Source organism: Panthera pardus, unplaced genomic scaffold (assembly GCF_024362965.1).
Source record: "Panthera pardus isolate Hobbes unplaced genomic scaffold, ASM2436296v1 HiC_scaffold_21, whole genome shotgun sequence".
NCBI classification, from domain to species: domain Eukaryota; kingdom Metazoa; phylum Chordata; class Mammalia; order Carnivora; family Felidae; genus Panthera; species Panthera pardus.
Window position 1 is genome coordinate 65,612,477 of NW_026526777.1, and position 19,491 is coordinate 65,631,967.

The 19,491-nt window shown below is 49.5% G+C and overlaps 1 protein-coding gene across 1 annotated transcript in view; it reads left to right on the plus strand.

Moving 5' to 3' along the window:
• Window positions 1–19,491, plus strand: part of KIF26B (kinesin family member 26B) — a 464,452-nt gene that overhangs the window by 207,462 nt on the left and 237,499 nt on the right. Inside the window, exon 4 of the mRNA XM_053909412.1 lies at window positions 12,729–12,895. Within this exon, the coding sequence (XP_053765387.1) occupies window positions 12,729–12,895 (167 nt within the window). The remainder of the gene's footprint in view (window positions 1–12,728; window positions 12,896–19,491) is intronic.

A 19,491-nucleotide genomic window follows, 5' to 3' on the forward strand; every position in this document is an offset into this window, starting at 1 on the left:
GGGAAATTAGGGCTAAGAGAGGCGAAATGACTTGCCCAAAGTCTGCCATGCTGTGTTCCACCAAGCCAGGCCCAGACTTCGCTCTTACCATTCCGTGCAGCATTTCCTGAGTGCCAGATGCACCGCGCACCCTTTGCTGGGCACCGGGATTACACTGGCAATTCCATTTGGTCCAGCCTGTCTCTGGGACTAGGCACCTTTCTTTTGTGGCTGTGGTTTTGAGCTGGCCAGGGCAGAGCAGAAGAAATCCTACAATCTAGGATGAGTCCCAGTGCGGCCAGCTTCCTTGAATGGGCTCCGAACGAGGAAAAGCCCCTCCCTTGGCTGATTTGAGCCCCAAACACCTCCTGTGCTCTCGCGGCTCCTGGTGTCAGGGCTCCAACAGCTGCAGGCATCACCCCCTGCCTCACTTCCACCATCCCTAGGCTCCCGAGGGGTGCACGTGTGTGTGTGTGTGTGTGTGTGTGTGTGTGCGCACGCGCGTGCACCTGCGATGCGTGTGCTTGCCTCTGTTAGGTTCCCAACAACGTGTCCTCCGTTTTGCCCAAGATGCAAGGTTGCTTTGTGCACATCTTGGTGGGTCACTTAGAGCCAAAGGATTGTCTACAAGGCCCCTGTTGACTTTTCCTCACGGGAGCTCAAGGAAAATATGAGGAAGTAAAAGTGCCCCCGAGGAATGCACATTTTAAATTCCAGGCCATGATGCACGGCTGGTTTTCTTGAAAGCTTTCCAAGCATTCAAGACGCATGCTGATGTGCTCTCCAGACAAAACGCAGCAGGGGGACACTGGGTGGAAAAGGCCAGGATCCGTGTGCGAATTGAGCGCTGTGCTGCGTCTGCTCTAGGTAACCTAACGTCCGGTCTCTTCCTCTTCTTGTGCTTCTCCTTGGGCGCGTGACTTACAATCCACGCCATTCTGCAAAATTACGTAATGCAGACGTTCAGACATTCAACCCTGCTAAGCCCTTTGCTTTATTATTTTTTTTTGTCATTTTATCTGTAATATTTTTTTTTAATATATGAAATTTATTGTCAAATTGGTTTCCATGCAACACCCAGTGCTCATCCCAACAGGTGCCCTCCTCAATACCCATCACCCACCCTCCCCTCCCTCCCACCCCCCATCAACCCTCAGTTTGTTCTCAGTTTTTAACAGTCTCTTATGTTTTGTAAGCCCTTTTCTTTAAAGGTTAGGACTTGTTTTAGTTTTTAATGGAAAGGTGAAAGGGAATGGCTGCATCATTTTGACACGATCTTTGCATTTCAGAGTTTCTTCTGCATTTTCTCATCCAGCACCTCAGGGTTCTGAAGCTCTTGTCTGGTACTGGCTTCCGTCTCTGGCCTTGACTGCTCCTCTCCTAGAAACCGTCTTGCTAGGGGGTGCCTGGGTGGCTCAGTCGGTTGAGCGTCCGACTTCGGCTCAGGTCATGATCTCACAGTTCGTGAGTTCGAGCCCCGCGTCGGGCTCTGTGCTGATAGCTCGGAGCCTGGAGCCTGCTTCGGATTCTGTGTCTCCCTCTCTCTCTGCCCCTAAACCACTCACATTCTGTCTCTGTCTCTCTCAAAAACAAATAAAAATTAAAAAAAAAAAAAGAAAAAGAAAAGAAAGAAACCGACTTGCTAGGATCACTCGCCCAACATTCCAGAGCATTCCAGCTCCCCAGCTGGGGCTGGCACATGCTCATACCCAGCTGACTGAGAGGAACAGTTGCTGGTTTCCTCTCCTTGTTCACTTTTTATGTATGTATGTTTCTTTTAGCTTTTTTCTCATTCTTCTCTTTTCTCTCTTTTTTCTTTGTTTCTTTGTTCCTTCTTTGCCCCCCGCCTCCCCCAGTCATTGGTCTCACCACTATACTCAGTTAATTACATGCTGAATACCTTCATTTTATTGCAGAAAGCTTTATGTACTCTATTAATTGTTTTTTAAACCAGGTGAAAATAACCTTCATCTCTTAAAAACAAACAGACTCCAGGCAACCCCAACACAACTAAATTAAGTTCATTTTTTAAAAAGTATGTTCGTTTATTTGTTTTTTTGAGAGAGAGAGTAAGAGAGGACAAGCAGGGGAGGGGCAGAGAGAGAGGGAAGGAGAGAGAATCCCAAGCAGGTTCCGCAATGGCCGTGCAGAGCCAGATGCGGGGCTCGAACCCATGAACCGTGAGATCGTGACCTGAGCCTAGATCAAGAGTTGGACACTTAACCGACTGAGCCCCCCAGGTGCCCCTAAATTAAGTTCCTTTTTATTTGCTTGTATTTAATGCATGTATTAATTGATGTGTTCATCAGATATATTCCGTGTTGAGACTGTCATACTGAGGTGAATGAGACCCAGTGCCTGTCCTTCCTGAGCCTGCCATCTGGTTGGGAGAGAGAGAGCAGTGACAGGCAATTATAAAACACACAGATGCTTTGGGATCGTGAGGACAGGTTTGGGGAACACACGGAGAGGGATGGCCCTGATCATTCAGTGTGGGTAACACTGCCCGGGACCTGTTGGCTCATGGTTGAGTATTTGGTGGTGGGAACCAAAGGTAACCTTCCCCCAGGAGCAGAACAGCCCCTGGGTGATTCAGTACATGAAAAAGGGGTTAGGGGGCGCCTGGGTGGCGCAGTCGGTTAAGCGTCCGACTTCAGCCAGGTCACGATCTCGCAGTCCGTGAGTTCGAGCCCCGCGTCAGGCTCTGGGCTGATGGCTCGGAGCCTGGAGCCTGTTTCCGATTCTGTGTCTCCCTCTCTCTCTGACCCTCCCCCGTTCATGCTCTGTCTCTCTCTGTCCCAAAAATAAATAAAAAAAAAAAAAAAGAAAGAAAAAGGGGTTAGTCCTCTCAGAGTTTAAGAGCTGACCTTGAAGGAGCCTCTGGCTCAGCCGTGATGTCAGATCTGGATTCATCAGGACTGTGATTTCCTCTCGACTCCTCGGCCCGAGTTCACTTGGTTGCAGATTGCGAGTGAAAGCACTTACAGAAAGATTCAGACCATTTGGTTTTATTTCAGTTGGGTCATGAAAGTCACAAAACGCTGGATAGAATGAGCCGTTGGTGCATATTGAAAAATTATTCAGATGATCCTTTCCTCCACTCGTTAGCAAAGTGTTTCTCTGTTGCCCCATTTCCCGACGGGCAGCGTCATTGAGGACCTGTACTTTCTCGGGAACAAGAGACACTCAAGAATAGAAACCAAGCCCAGTGGCATTACCTGTCTGGGGATTTTCCGTGTGGCAGAGTTGAAGCTCTTATTTGGTGATCATTGTGCCCACTTCACGGAATTGTTGTCGGGATTGGCTATGGCAACACGTACCTAAAGGTCTTCAGACAGAATCTGGCTCGTGGCCGGTGCTCAGAAATGGCGACAAGCATGATGACGATGGTGGAGGGTGCTTGCTGTTGTTCCGCAGAGTCCTCTCCGGCTGGACTCCTCGTATCCTTGTATGTCATGGAATATGTCACCCAAACCACCCCGCAACACGTAATTGGGTATTACGCGTTAAAATCATTGAGACCCAGCATCTCTGCAGGTGAGGTCAAACGCACCTGTAGAAATATCATAAGCTCGATGGCAAGAGTTAGCCCTCGTTACAAGACATTCTTCGTAGGGTTATCCGAGCTCTGCCTTGAGCTGCACATCTTGGAAGCAAGAAATGGAAGGGAAGAGTCCAAAACCGAAATGCCACCGGCCCATCGCGCCTTCCAGCACCCCGCTCTTTTTCTAGAACATGTGGGCTTTACCTTTTAACAACACACAGAGTGAGCAAACAGCCAGCAGGTGCCGAGGGGCCAGATTTCAGCCCTGACCACGAAATCCTGAAACGCGACAGCCTTTTCTGTTTGCCAAGTCTCGTCGCACGGGGCAGGACCCGGGACGAAGGTGAGGCTGTAAATCGACTGGGAAGAAGAGGCAGCTCTCCTCGGCCCTGGGCAGCGCCGGTGAATGGAATTCTCTTTTGCGAGAGGTCATGGAGTCAAATGCTGTGGATGGATAATTTTATGGCCACTAATAAAATTTATAGCCAAAGCAAGCTAAGATAATAAGGGTAATCAAACATCCAGGCCTGGGACATAAGAACCCCGTCGTGGCCCCTTGGTGCTGGCCGAGGGGGTGCGGCTGGACAGCGCAGGAAGGAGAAAAGACCAGAACCAGTCCGTGGGGAGCACCGCATTAGGGAAAGAATGTTAGCCGACTGTTCGGTGTGATTTGGCCCGCGCGAAGGAAGGTAAAGGAGGACGGCATTTGACTCGGGCAGGTGTGCCGAAATCAGACGCTGTGGAACCAGAGCTGAGTTCAGGCGGGGGCTTTCTGTAGCCCCATCCTCATCCTGGCTTCCAGACCAAAATATTTATTGAGCGCCAACTGTTTGCAGAGCTGTAAAAACATTAAGTGACAGTGGAAACAATAAATAATAATAAAAGAGATGTTCCCCCAACAGTGAGATATCAATTGCCTGAGAGAAAATGCTATTAGATGGTATTTTCTGGGATTTGGGGGTCATAATGTCATTAGACATAAAGACGGAGGAGATGTTTGTTGTCCATGGATGTCTCTGCTCAGGAAATAGATATCGTTGGTGTCTATTCCTGGCTGCCTTGTCGGAGTCAGAGGAGGTGACTTTCTGGGTCAATAATGCCATTTAAGATGAACCCCCATGCCGACACACTCGAAGCTCTCAGCCGTTCCCATCAGCAGGGAAGTCAAAGGTCAATGGCTTACACATTGCGATTTGCAGTGTGGAACCAACCTTGGTTTAGAAGAGCCAGACATCTTCTGCCTTGTTTCCGTGGTCAAGATCATAACCAAATGTAAGATTTGCTTTTTCTGAGGGGACACATATAGTGTTCCTCATACTGAGGTATCTGTGCAAAAATTTAAATGTGGCTGAAAGACATGAATCTCACCTAAGATTAACAGATACAGAGTCGGGGCACCTGGGTGGCTCAGTCGGTTAAGCGTTCGACTTCGGCTCAGGTCATGATCTCATGGTTCGTGGGTTTGAACCCGCGTCGGGCTCTGTGCTGACAGCTCGGAACCTGGAGCCTGCTTCGGATTCTGTGTCTCCTTCTCTCTCTATTCCTCCCCTGTTCATGCTTTTTTAATTCAAAAAAAATTAAATAAAAAAAAGATTGTAAAAAGGACCAACCTGTACCCATGAATGAGAACTGGGAACCTCAGGCAACTGAGGACCCCACATGTGCAAGCACACACACACGTGTGCAAATGCACACACGTTTTGAAAGCAACAGATACTGTTACTTTCGTGAAATGGTCCCGTGTAACCGAGATAGAGCTAAAAGCAGGTTTTAATCAGAACTAAAAAGGGGCACCTGGGTGGCTCAGTCAGTTAAGCATCCGACTTCGGCCCAGGTCATGAGATCTCATGGTGTGTGAATTCGAGTCCCGCGTCGGGCTCTGTGCTGACAGCTCAGAGCCTGGAGCCTGCTTCAGATTCTGTGTCTCCCTCTCTCTCTCTGCCCCTTCCCTGCTCATACCCTGTCTCTCCCTGTGTCTGTCAAAAAATAAACATTAAAAAAAAGAGAGAGAGAACTAAACAACAAAATCCGGTGGTGAAAATCTAGTCCCCCCACCCCCACCCAAATTTCATGATTAGGACCCTCAGCAAGCATTCGGTTTGTTGCTTCTAGACGGTGACAGTGACATGTACACTCCATGGTGACAATGAATCCCTGCCACCGGAACTTTAGGTTTTTACAAATGCGTTGGATGGATAGTTGGAGGTTTGGGAATCTGTGTTTTCACAGAAGATTCATGTACCTTTCATAGAATCATGAAAAAAAAGTTCATGCTGAACAGTCTGAAAAGCAGAGGTAAACCATATAGTCCTATCAAAATAAGGCTCCGTGGGGTGCCTGGGTGGCTCAGGCGGTTGAGCGTCCTAGACTCTTGATTTCAGCTCAGGTCATGATCTCACAGTTGGTGAGATCCCACCTCAGGCTCTGTGCTGACAGCATGGAGCCTGCTTGGGATTCTCTTTCTCCCTCTCTCTCTGTCCCTCTCCTGCTCCCACTGTCTCTCTCTCTCTCTCAAAATAAATAAACTTAAAAAAAAAGTAAAAAACAAAAATAAGCCTCCTGATTCCAAATTATGCAGTGAAGATAAAGTTTCAGGGGTCCCCACTGTCTTGGGTATTTTTTCCTTCAGTGGATTGCAGGGGCCCCGAGAGCCACGCTGAGACAGGCTCGGCCCTGAGGGGCAGCTGGTGGGGGAGGGGGGTGACCTGAAGGCAGGGGCAGGATAGAAATCATCCCAGAGCAACATCTAGGGGCCCGGCCCTAGCTCCTGACTCACTCAATCTTTCCGACTCTCTCTTTCCTTGTGGGGAAACTGGTTACATTCTCTTAGATTGCAGTTTATTTAGGTGACAATCTCAGGACTGCAGGGAGGGCCGTGTGGGGACCCACGGAAGGTACAGCCCACCCTTCGTATCTGCCTAATGTATCCCCATCGGCCCTGGGAGCTGCAGAGGTGGAGGCGGGGCTTAGAGAGGTGGAGGTGGGGCTGCAGAGGTGGAGGTGAGGCTTCCACAGCTGGAGGTGGGGCTTACAGAGCTGGAGGCGGGGCTGTAGAGGTGGAGGCGGGGCTTACAGAGGTGGAGGTGTGGCTTATAGAGGTGGAGGTGGGACTTACAGAGCTGGAGGCGGGGCTGCAGAGGTGGCCAGAAAGGGCCTAGTTCTCCAGGAACCTCTCCTTGCCCTTTGGAGTAGCCAGTCTTCCAGGCAGATTTTTACAAAGAGAACAGGGCGTGTATTTATGACTGGGAGCAAAAAAGGTGGACCCTCTTAGACTCACTTTTGATTCGGGGGGACCGGGGAGCCCCCCACATTGGTAGGAGAGGTGCTTGTCCTGAGATAAAGTTGGGTACCCTGGAGGAGAATGCCCCTGAGTGGGTGGCATGCCTCCAGGGGTGGGGGACAGCTCGGGAACGTGGGTGGGGGAGGTGTTAGCTTTATCACCGGACAATCATGGAGCGTAAACCCTTCCAGTCCTTAAGGACCATAGTGTTTGCCCTGCACGGCTCCTGAGAACCGGCTCTGGGGTTCATCCCTCACGGCTGAGGGGATCCCCATGAGGCCCGAGGCGTGTGAGGCGGCCCTCTCATCCATGTTGGTGGGAGGCGACGGGGGGCCCCCGCCTCACCCCCACCGCCGAGCCCCAGGCCCGCACCTGCTGCTCACCCGGCAGACACTGAGCAGGCGCACACCGACCTTTGTTCCTTCCGGCCCCCCGAGGCCCTCTTTGACTTAAACATTTGGCTGATACCACATTTCGCAGGCTCCCCACTACACCCACACACCCCTTTCCGTTGGAGGGAGAACACGTGTCTTTGGCCGACAGCAAGTTTTTCCAGAGAGCCTTCTTTACATCTCCCGAGGCCAATGACTAGGCCAAGTTTACTTCTCTGAATCTGCCTGGTGCTGAAGCTATTACATAAACAACTCCTCTGGGTCTGTTTCCTCATCTGCGAAATGGGAATGATAGCCAAGCTGTCTACCTAACCTAATAATGATGGTTTCCGATGAGGCTCGTAGGAGAAGAGGTTTATCAAAGCCAGAGGGGTAGACAGATATCAGGGCATCCTTATTACTGATGCTGTAATTATCATAGATACGGGTCTTTCGACCTTCTCTGCTTGGTGGAGAACCAATCCGGTGACTGGCTATTGCCGTTTCACAGAGCCACAGACAGAATTTGAGAGGGAACAGCTCTCTCGTAGCCAGATTTCATCATCTTTCATTATTTTGTTTCTTCTGTAATGGAACAATCCACTTACAACTTACGATATTGTCCTACGGGTAGTTTGCAGGCTTGAGGCAAAGTAAATTCTTGGTACCAAGCATGACAGAACCTCAGTAAGAAGAACTCCTCGCAACCGTGTGTGTGAAAGATGATAGCTGATCTAACAAGGGGGCTCCCTCTCTCTCAGAATGCTCTAGAATGCATATGATTTTTTAAAGTTTAATTTTTGAGAGAGCGAGAGAGAGAGAGCAAGGGAGAGGCAGAGCGAGAGGGAAAGTCCGAAATCAACCGACTGAGCCGCCCAGGCATCCCTAGAAAGGATATGATTTTAATTGTTAAATTAAAGCAGCTAGAGCTGCTTTTCTTAAGAACAAGTCTAGCTCCACCATTTTTCAGAATGGCAAAGATTTGGCTAAACAGAGATAATACAAGTTGCTTTAGGCCAGCTGCCTTATGGACTGTTTTTGTACAGTCTTATTGACTGCCAGTGGGTTCTAGGCAACAAGAAAAGGAAGGGAGGGAGAGAGGGAGGAAGGAAAGGGAAGGGAAGGGAAGAGAAGGGAACGGAAGGGAAGGGAGGGGGAGGGAGGGGGAGGGAAGGGAAAGGGAGGGGGGAGGGGAAGGAAGGGAAGGGAAGGGAGGGAAAGGGAGGGGAAGGGGAGGGAAGGGAAAGGAAGGGAGGGGGAGGGGAAGGAAGGGAAGGGAGGGGAGGGGGAGGGAAGGGAAAGGAAGGGAGGGGGAGGGAAGGGAAAGGAAGGGAGAGGGAGGGGAGGGGAAGGAAGGGAAGGGAAGGGAGGGAAAGGTAGGGGAGGGGGAAGGAAGGGAAGGGAAGGGAGGGAAGGGAAAGGAAGGGAGAGGGTGGGAAGGGAAAGGTAGGGGAGGGGGAAGGGAAAGGAAGGGAGGGGGAAGGGAAAGGAAGGGAGGGGGAGGGAAGGGAAAGGAAGGGAGGGGGATTGGAGGGGAAGGGAGGGGGAGGGAAGGGAGGGGAGGGGGAGGGGAAGGGAAGGGAAGGGAAGGGAAGGGAAGGGAAGGGAAGGGAAGGGAAGGGAAGGGAAGGGAAGGGAGCCTCGCACAGTAGCTATACGCACTAAGTACCCAATACATGGTTGTTTCCATGAAGAGATGAGCAAATGAATCTGTAGACTCTAAAGGAGGCAGCTTTTCATCCCTAAACCAGCACACAGTGGAACCAAAACATTACACTTGGGTGCTGACAGGCAAGGGGGAAAATCCTGCCGTGTCCCAACAGTCCAACAAAATAGGAAAGCCATAACAGGAACTAAGTCTTCTTACTTCAGTGACTTAAGGAAAAAAGATTTAATTAGATACATGTAGAGAATAAGTAGAAAATCAGAATCGCTCAGATTTACTCCACAAACATGTTTTAACCATCTCCGTGTGCCACGCACTGGGTTGATTTTCATGGACACAGTGGTGGGCACACCAGCCCCAGTCCCACCGTCCTAGGGTTTTGAGAAACAGTGATCTTTGGTTAAATGCATCATCGGAACCCAGGTAAAGACACTGAAGGAAGAGACCACCCTTCTGTAACAGCATCCACCAGAGGCTGGAAGGAGTCTGGAAGAACGCTTCTCTGAGGAAGTAGTTCTTGAGCTTGGATGCGAACAAAACGTAGAAACATTCCAGATCGAGCGCGAACATGTGCAAAGACTTTGTGGCAAGAGGAGCAGTGGGTATGTTTGAGGAGCTTAAGGAAGTCCAGAACCCTGTCTGGCAGAGAGTGAGGGGAGATAAGTTGGCAACGACTGTAGCTATTTGTATATTATTTCTGAAAGCTTATAATCCCTGGAGAGGCTATCGGGCATAAACACCAATGAAAACGTGAATTTACTGGTGGCCAGAGCCTACAGGAGCAGGCATTTGGGGGGGACCCTTCTTCCCGTTGTGAACAAGCAGAACAAAAACCGGAGAATGCTCAAGAGAAAGCACAAAGCGAGCTCAGCCAAGCTCTTAGAGGGGGAAGGGGATGGAATGGAAGGCATGGACTGCCCCCCACCCAGATCCTCACACTGTGTCTGAAATCGGGGTGCTGGGAGGAAGGGCGGTGTGACCAGGGACCTAGACAATTTCAAGTTCACATAGCGTTTGGTTTCTTCAAAAAAAAATTTCTTTTTTCTGGGGCGACTGGGTGACTCAGCCAGTTAAGCGTCCAACTGAATTTCAGCTCGGGACATGATCTCACGGTTCGTGAATTCGAACCCCGAGTCGGGCGCTGCGCTGACAGTGCTGAGCCTGCTTGAGATTCTCTCTCTCCTTCTCTCTCTGCCCCTTCCCTGCTTGTGCTCACCCTCTCTCTCAAAATAAATAAAGACACTTAAAAAAATATTTTCTGAGATAAGTAAAATGCTAACATTCTTTGATCATGTTACTGGATCTACCTGTATGTGTTTTATTATTATTTGATGTTTTTTGTATCTGTTTAAAAATATTTTTAATTAGGAGGAAGGGAGGGAGGAAGAGAGAGAGTATAGGAGTGAAAGAGGGTCTAGGACTGGCCTGAGCGTCAGGGTCCTGTGCTCAGTTTCACATTGTCTTGGGCGAATCACTTCTGTGCTCCCGTTTTCCTTACGTAAGAAAAGGGGTTTTGAAGGGAAGGATCTTGGCGGTCCCTTCTAGCTCTAAGTCATTCTGTGTTTCTGATTTCTAAGAACAATCGATTATTGAATAATTCTACTTACAGGTTTGGGAATGGAGTGTCCCATGTCCACGAATCCCTACTTTTTTTTTTTTTTGAAAAGAGAGATCCAATCTTGCCCGGCAAAGATAGCCAGCAGCTAGCTGTCTTTTAAGGAGGACGGTGCATTGAAGTTCATCTGTTTAGTGACGTTCCTGAAAGCCACGAGCCCACAGGATGCTTGCATTCATCCCGGGCCAGACTCGGGGACCTGGAAGCACCTAGAAGCCTGTGCCTCTGTGTCGGGCCTCTCGCCATTCGCCGCCCACATCCTGGTGGCTTCTCTGTGGGTTTGTAGGGCACCTGCAAGGGCCTTTCTTACACAGGGAGGCAGAAGAGTTTCAGAAGTGAAAAGGAAACACCACAGGCAGAGATCAGATGACAGCCGCGTTCGTGAGCCCGCGGACATACGTGGTAACACACCTGGCGATGCGTTCACTCACTGCTATCCTGACTGCCTTCAGATGTGCGCCGAACCAGCGTATGTCTGGTAGATTATAGCTACCTCATGAAGCAAGATGGTGCTGTGGGTTCTGGGTATAGTTTTGGACGTGGTTGGGGACGGCGCCCTGGACCACGGGAGCTTCATAAGTGCTATTTAGTGGCGGCAGCTGGTCGAGCGGAGCCCGCGCCCCGCGGACAGTAGCAGAAGCCCAAGGACAGGTGACAGGCCCCCAGCAAGGGCAGCAGCCCTTGCTGAGTGCACGGAATGTTCTCCAGGCCATGGGCTACTTTTGCCGCCTCCTTCCTGGGCTCTCTTACGTGGGTCAGGTTTCCTAACAGCCCGTTGAATGAATGAGAGTAAGAAAGTATGTGTTGGCAAAATTTCAGCTGCAAATGCCAAAGCTTTCCAAGTAAGAGCATGAATTTAAGCAAAGTTTCAAGTGAATGGACCTCAGAGTAATGGCTGTTCTGCTAATAATGAAAAGTACAAATGTTTTTATGTTCAAAGGTTAACAAATGGGACGCTTTCACTGGCCTCCTGGCCTGCTCAGTTACAAAGTGGAAACTGTTCCTGATCTTTGCTTTATTGTACTTGTATTTTCTAGGCAATTAGAAGGATTTTCCACTCAGCATTTAAGAGGCTTGAACTGGCTGGCAGACTCTTTTTTTAAACTAAAGTTTCTTTCTTTCTTTCTTTCTTTATTCCTTCCTTCTTTCCTTTCCTTTCCTCCTTTTCTTTCTTTCTTTCTTTCTTTCTTTCTTTCTTTCTTTCTTTCTTTCTCTTTCTGTTTTCTTTCTTTCTTTATTCCTTCCTTCTTTCCTTTCCTTTCCTTTTCTCCTTTCTCTTTCTTCCTTCCTTCCTTCCTTCCTTCCTTTCCTTTCCTTTTCTTTTCTCCTTTCCTTTCTTTTTCTTTCTTTCTTTCTTTTTCTTTCTTTCCTTCCTTTCTTTTTTTTCTTTCCTTCCTTTTTCTTACTTTCTTTTTTCTCTTTCTTTCCTTTCTTTTCCTTTCTTTTTGCTCTTTCTTTCTTTTGTAAAACTAACATTTTTTTCCCCTTTTGTGCATGGGCTGAAGTTTTAAAGTAACAGGCTTTCCAAATAGCATGCTTAGGCTTTGCCCACATAATTATTACATTTGTCGTGGAATTAGCACTCCTTGAAAGTATGTTTCTACATAAGATTCTCATTTTGCCCACAAGTATGGTTCTTCCTAGCGTATCCTGTGGGTTTCGGTAAAACAGATCCAGCCCCGTCCAGCGGACGATTGCAAATAAAATGGAAGCCATTTATCTTAATGAATGAGTAGGAAAATCAAGTCTGTTGAAATGGTTGAAATCCTCCAAAAAGGGACCACTTGGTAATCCACGGTGGCTGTATCTGTTTCTCTGAGCTTCTCTTGGTGCTGTTTGCTGACTGCTCCCCGAAACCACAACAAGTGTTTTAATTAACTCCTCGCTTTGTTAGCAGGCTCACCTCTCCTTTAATGATGTCTTTGCCCCACCCGTCTATCGGCATCTGGGCCAGCAGTTGATGTTTCTGCTCTGGTCTTGGGCCGCAAACCGTGCTAATGGCTCAGGCTTTCCTCTCCAAATGGACAGGAAACACAGGCATAATCAAAACTCAACAGTGTCAGGGGGGTGATTTTATTCCATTATTTTTAATGAAAATGAGGAGGTGCCCCGGGGCTAAAATGCTCGAAAATAGCCTCTGAGAGGCCCTGAGCCCCCACAGTGCCCCCTCCCCACCTGCACTGGGGCCCGCTTGCCCCAGCAGAGAGGGATGCCGTGCTGGGGAAGTGCAATGAACCACAGGTATTGAGCTCAGTGTCTGTTTTCCTTGTCAGATCTCCCAGCTGATGACGGAGACGGGCCGGGAGGGCCTGACCGAGGCAGCCCTGAATCGCTACAATGCAGACAAGCCTTCGGCCTGCGGCGTCCCGGCCTCACAGGGCTCCTGCGTGGCCAGCGAGACCTCCACAGGCACCTCGGTGGCTGCTTCCTTCTTCGCCAGGTAAGGGGGGCGTCCCAGAGCCTCGGTTCTTTCGGACGAGCCGCTTGGTTAGCCTCTCGCGTGCGCCGCATTAGCTAAAGCACCAGGAAGAGTCTGGGGCCGCTCTTGGACTTGACTCTTTCCGACGGGGCTTCTCAACCTCGGACTGCTGACAGGTTGGGCCAGACAGCTCTGTGGTGGGGGACCGTCCTCTGCGTCACAGGGTTCTTAGCAGCGTCCTTGGCCCCTGCTCATGAGATTCCTAAAGCATCTTCCCCAGTTGTGACAACCAGAAAGGTCTCCAGACCTTATCATGTGTGCCCTGGGTCGAGAGCCACTGCCATAAGAATACGTGGCTCTAAGGATGTCCTCCTGGGACGAGGACTTTTGTGGGCACAGCCCTGTGGTTGGTGTTTCCAGATTTACATCCTCGTCACAGAAAACAAACTGCTTCAAAATTAACTATTAAAGAGATAGTAGGTTTTTTTTTTTTTTTGTATGTGGATAGTTACCATATACTATCCAGCTAATCTTAGAGACTTTAGAGACATGAGAAACAAAAACTGAAAGGTATTTCAACAATGTTTTCTGCCTAATTTTAGCAGTGGAGCAGAGACAGGGCAGGAGACAAAAGACAGCTGAGCAGAAGGCACTTTTGGGATCGTCTAATTCAGTCCCCTTGTTTTATGAAGGAAGAAACTGAGGACCAAGAAAGTCAAAGTATGAGTTAATTTATAGCAAAGCCAGAAATGGAAATCAGATTCCTCTGCTTTATTTATTTATTTTTATTTTTTATTTTTTTTTGGTTTCCTCTGTGATTCATTATTCGATCCTTGGAACTTAACTTTAGAAAACTTCTTCTAAGATTTGCGAGCTCCTGGGCGAGCAGGAGTTAGGACACGTGACCGCGGATCTGAAATCAGAAGACGCCTGCGGTTTGAGTTACAGGTCTGCCTCAGTTTCCTCCTCTATGAAACGAGGATAGCACCTCAAGATTTCCCTGAAGGCTAAGATCAATCATTGTAAATTATGAAGTGCTGTATAAATGGTGATTCAATGTGGACTCAGCTAGTATGTCGGGAGGAAGGAGTACCGTGTGGTTTTTCTTGCCATCCTTGTGCGTGGTAATGTCCAAAGCACCAACATGACTGTGATTAGGACAGGAGCAATCAGAGGAGGAACAGAGGCTGGTGTCCTGTGTTAAAAACAACTACAGGGGCTCCTGGGTGGCTCCATCGGTTGAGCGTCCGACTTCGGCTCAGGTCACGATCTCGCGGTTCGTGAGTTCGAGCCCTGCGTCGGGCTCTGTGCTGACAGCTCGGAGCCTGCTTCAGGTTTTATGTCTGCCTCTCCCCTGCTCACGCTCTGTCTCTCCCTTTCTCAAAACGAAATAAACATTAACAAATTTTTTAAAAACTACAATAAAGGCAGCACATAGGCTTGTCAGAACACTGGCCCTGAGATTCTCATTGTGGGTCGGTGCTGTGTTTATTGTCCTGTGCACAGTGGGGCCGACCTGAGTGTGTGGGAAGTAACAGGAAATACAGTAGTCTCCTCTTAGCCACGGGGGGTACACTCCAAGGCCCCCAGTGCATGCCTGCAGCTGTGGATAGTACCGAACCCTACGTGTGCACTGTTTTCTCCCATACGGACCTGCCCGTGAGGAAGTTCAGTTAATAAATGAGGCACAGTAAGACGTTAGCTGCGATGACTAGCAATAAAATAGAACAGTTATCACCACGTACCGTAGAAAAGTTAGGTGAATGTGGTCTCTGTCTCAAAATACCTTCCTGTCCTGCACGCACCCTTCTTTCGTGATGTCCCATGGTAAAATGCCCTCCGTGGTGAGGCGATGTGAGGCGAGGACACGGAGTTGCGACGTGGCGTTAGGCTACTGTTGACCTCTGACGCTGTGTCTGAACGAGGATCGTCTGCTTCCTGCTTGAGGTCAACCACGGATACCTGAAACCATGGAGAGCAAAACCGCGGACAAGGTGGCCTACCGCATGCACGTGCTGGCCGCCCGACCACGGGCGCTATTGTGTTACTTCCATCTGTACGTGCATTTCTATGTTGTCTGGGATCATTGAGCCAACTAACTGGGGGGCCGTGTCTCTGCCATTCAGGAAGGGAAGAAAGGGATGGAACGGAATGCGCGGACATGCTCCAAGCACAGAGGATCCCAGGACCTAGGTGGGTTAGGAGAGCATGTCCAGAGGCGGGTGACGAGAGTACTGAGGAACTAGGAAGCCATGTCACGGCGGGGCTAGTCTGGAGAAGACGGCCCTCGGCTGTCCCTTGGGCCGTCGTGTGAGAGAAGGATTTGGTGGGTTCTATAAAACACCCAAGCGTGTGGGCAAAGGCTGAATAAAACCTGACGCTGGAGCTCAGCTCCGACACCCTCCGGCTCGGCTCTCCCAGCTCGGAATGAAGGACAGTTTGCACACCATTCGAACTGCCCTGGGACAGATTGAGATCCCCGTCACTGAGGGAAATCAAACTTACCTTGGGTGACTGGCCTTGATGCTGAGGAGAACGTTCACTGCTCAGATGTGGGTTGACCTTCCGTGCACCTTCCTGACCTGAAATACTCTGAATGTGAGAAGCCGCAGCTCAGGCTCCATCCAGAGACTTTTACAGGTCACTCGCAGAAAACACCAGAAGCAGGATTTGAAGCAGGAAGAGATGGGAGGTTAGGACCCCTGATGGCCAGTGTTTAGGGTGAACGAGTGTTTCCCGCAACAAGGAACCCAGCAGTGCGCTGGAGCGGGGAAAGCGTGTGGACACGAGACAGGCTGGGATGGCCCAGGGTCCGAATGGAAACACGGGGGTGAACCCAGAGTGGAGGGGCCTGTCGATGGTGGTGGCGGGAGCCCCGGGTGATGTTAGCAATAAACAAACACTGGACTGAGTTCAGATTGCAAGAGCTTGTGGCGGGAGCTTTCAAAGAGCTGGAAAGGATCCGTAGGGCTGCCTAAATCCTCATTATTACTTTCTTTGTGGTGAAGGCTGATAGCACTAGGAGCTTAATGGTTTAAGGCATTCAAAGTACGCGGTTTGCGTTTAAAGGGTTTACAATGTATAGTGGGGGGGGGGGGATGTAACGTGGAAGAGAATAGTGTTTCATACACACACACGTGCACATGTGCACACACACGCACGTGCACGTGTTCCCCTCACGCCCTTTCCCTGTTTGCCCTGTCGGTCTCCTCCACGACAGCTGGGAGTTCACACATCCCAAAGAGGCACGCGGTTCATATGCTGCCTCCCTGTCACTGATGGGAACCTCAAAGCAGAAGATCGAGTGACTTTCTCAAGGCCCAGAATAGGAAGGGACAGAACCGGGCATGTACCTCGCCTCTGCAGATCCCCCGAGGGTCTGCATCGAACCACCCCCGCTTATGTCGTCAGACAGCCGACCGAGTTCAGTGCTTTTCTGCCTCAGATAAAGTAAAGCTGGGTAAGGCGACAGTACAGGTGGCCTCCGGTAGGGGTGAACTCTTTTGTTGAGGGTTGTAGACACCGACTTTTCTTTGTGATCTCAGCCTTTCTCTGTCAATATTTACTTTCTAGAGCTCTGCGGAAAGGTCGGGTGGACTTTACTGCATTTCTGATACAACGTCTATAAGATAAGAGTTCCAGTTCTGAATAAGCAAGGATACCTTTGGCCGGAGCAACTCCAGGCGTGCGGTCTGCGGGGCCGTTGCCGGTCTGTGACGGGCGTAGAGGTTGAGAGGAAGCATTTAGAAACTTCTGTCAGCCAGTTCACAAGAGTAATTTTATGTCCATTAGGATCTAGGAATAACAAAGTGGAGCTTGTATTTTGAATGTAATGAAAATTAAAGAGGGGCGCCTGGGGGGGCTCCGTCGGTTAAGCGTCTGACTTCAGCTCAGGTCATGATCTCGTGGTTTGTGAGTTCGAGCCCCGTGTTGGGCTCTGTGCCGACAGCTCGGAGCCTGGAGCCTGCTTCGGATTCTGTGTCTCCCTCTCTCTCTGCCCCTCCCTGCTCATGTTTTCTCTCTCTCTCAAAAATAAGTAAACATTAAAAAAATTTTTAAAAATCAAAGAAAAAGTGATTCCTCACCACAGATAGTTTGAGAGGCACCTGCTTTAGAAAATGATGATGCCCGGAGCGTTTTGTCCTTTGATCCTTATCTTCCCAGAATTTCTTTATTTCTTGAAATAGCAGCATCGTGGTAGACTGTCTGTGCTTTAGAATTTCCGTGCCCTGGTTTTTGAAAAACATTTTTTGCGGGGGGGGGGGGCGGGAATAGTAACCTCATACTAAAAACATAAATAGTTGTAGTAACCAAAGAAAGACGGGCACAATTCTCATCGAGTTGGGTGGCTGTTGTGTGTTGACTTTGAACTTCACAAACGAGGGAATCTTCCTGCTCCCACAGTGCTGGGAAATGGCAGAGTAGGGTGTGATTAGGTTTTTTGCATTTGTTGGCTGTTCACTTGGGGTGAAGATTTACTTAACTATGTACGGAACGTGAAACCCAGGAAGACCTCCTGGGTGGATCCCCAGCATTGCAGGCTGAGCCCAAGGAGTCTGTTTTTATTTGAAGAGCAGCGACCAAATTCTGGATTATGCGTCCGATTGCCTTGGATCCTGGTAAGTCAGACGAATCTTTCAGCTGACCTCCGGTCTTCACGTTGATGTTCTTTCCCAAATAACCTTGAGTGACCATTTAAAATCGTGTTGTTGTTGTTTTAATCCGTGAAGGAAATGAGCATCTGGAGGAGTCTCCTCTCCGTTCAGAGCAAGTGTTTGAAAACGGTGAAAACTACCAGCTGTCACGTGAGCTTTGCAAAGGCAGGTGCCAGTCGCGCAGAACTGGAGCCGCCATATCTGGGCGCTTGGTGGGCATGTGTCTTGAGTGTCATGTCTTACTACTGCCTCTTTTGTTTACAGCTCTGGTATGGAGTTCACAACCTGTGGAAGACCATGACTTCTTATTACAGTCAAATCAGACTTTTTAGTACGATTATATAGAGGCCATCTTCGATTATCAATTTTTTTTTTTAATTTTCCCTATTTTCGTAGCGGAAATGTGAATGTCTCCAAATCTGTTGGCGCAGGTTTGATTCCCTCTGGTTACTCAGCGTCTCCAAACCCTTTAGGGCGCATCCGTTTGCTCACTCGTGGGTCCATCCCATTCATTAATGCTTCTCCCTCCCCCTCTCTGCCTCTGATTTTCCAGTAATGGGGTAATTTTGAACTCATTGATTCTCTTCTTGAAGACTCTGACCTTGAAGCAGTTTTCTGCTGTTGATTAAGAGTGCGTCTGTCCTGGGTTTGGAATATTCTGGGGACATTTTGGTGTTCTCTGCAATATCGGGGTGCCCTCACATACATTTTGTGGGATCCGTTCGCTCTGCTTTCTCTTCCTCTCTTGCCTTGTTCCTCATTTCCTTCCGTCATTCGTTCGTCAGGGATGTTATTAGATGTCTGTCCAGCTCGACCTGTCACGCGATTTCTTTCATCTTTGCGTATAGACGGCTCCTCCTATTACCTAACTGCTTTCTCCAAGCCCCTTGCGCACGGCACCGACTGTTCGTGACTGATTTGTCTGGTTTTCCGGGCATTAAAACCAAGACCAGCTTGGGTCCTAGGGTCAGGGGCTAAGTCAAGCTGCAAGAGCTGTCTCCTGGCTCCGAGGCCCCGGCTTCAGGACCAGGTTGATCCGTTCATCACCCTCCTCGGGACACCTACTCTTAGTGCTGTGTGGACACGTGCTCTGTATGCACAGCTATTTCTGTTACGGGAAGGTCCTGCCTAAAAGCCCTCTGCACATTCTTGCCAGCAGCCGAGGCAAACAGTGCCTTGTTGCTCTGCTACAGCACGCACTTTTCATATATAATGTCGTACAGCGAAGCCTTTCTTTAGTCCCAGCCCGTGTGAACACAGAACAATAGTGCTTGGTTTTATGCTGAGAGTTTGTGAAGTCAGAGAAGGGCGAGACGGAGCACGGGACTACGTGTGGTCCTCGTGTTCTTCCATCAGGTACTGTGCCCCCTGAGGGATGCTCACATCTTCCTCTGATGAGCACTTGAGCAATTAGCACCAGAGAAAAACTATGCCAAACACAGCCCAGTTGGTCTCAGGCGATGTAGGAGGCAGAAAATGGAGCTGCGCGCTCAAGATCCGGCTCTTTCTTAACGATTCACTGTGGGGTTGGAGTAAATTCCCATGTTAGTGTCTGTTCTAATGGAATGACGTCTAGACGCCTCTAGACGGAGAGCTTCTAGGGGCTCATGTGCGGAACTTTGCTGTATTATTATGCTTTCGCTGTCTCTTGTTTTCACTGAAGCGTATGGTACCTGCACTTACCCCCTCGCCGGAATCTCATTCTGACCTGGTGTCGATTCCTTCCCCGCTTTCCCCCAGTTAGACCCTTCCCTGGCCCGCTCCAGCTCCCCGTTGGTCTGTTCCATGCCCCTCCCCCCGGAAGTGAGGCTTCCACTGACTTCCTGTGGCACATTTGTGGTTGGAGTCGGCATGCGAAATCATGCTGTTTGCTCCTGGGACAACAGCAACAATTAGAGGGGTGAGTGAGGCCTAAATGCAGCCACCACCACGCTGGTCGAGCTGAGGTCCTCCCTCTGGGCT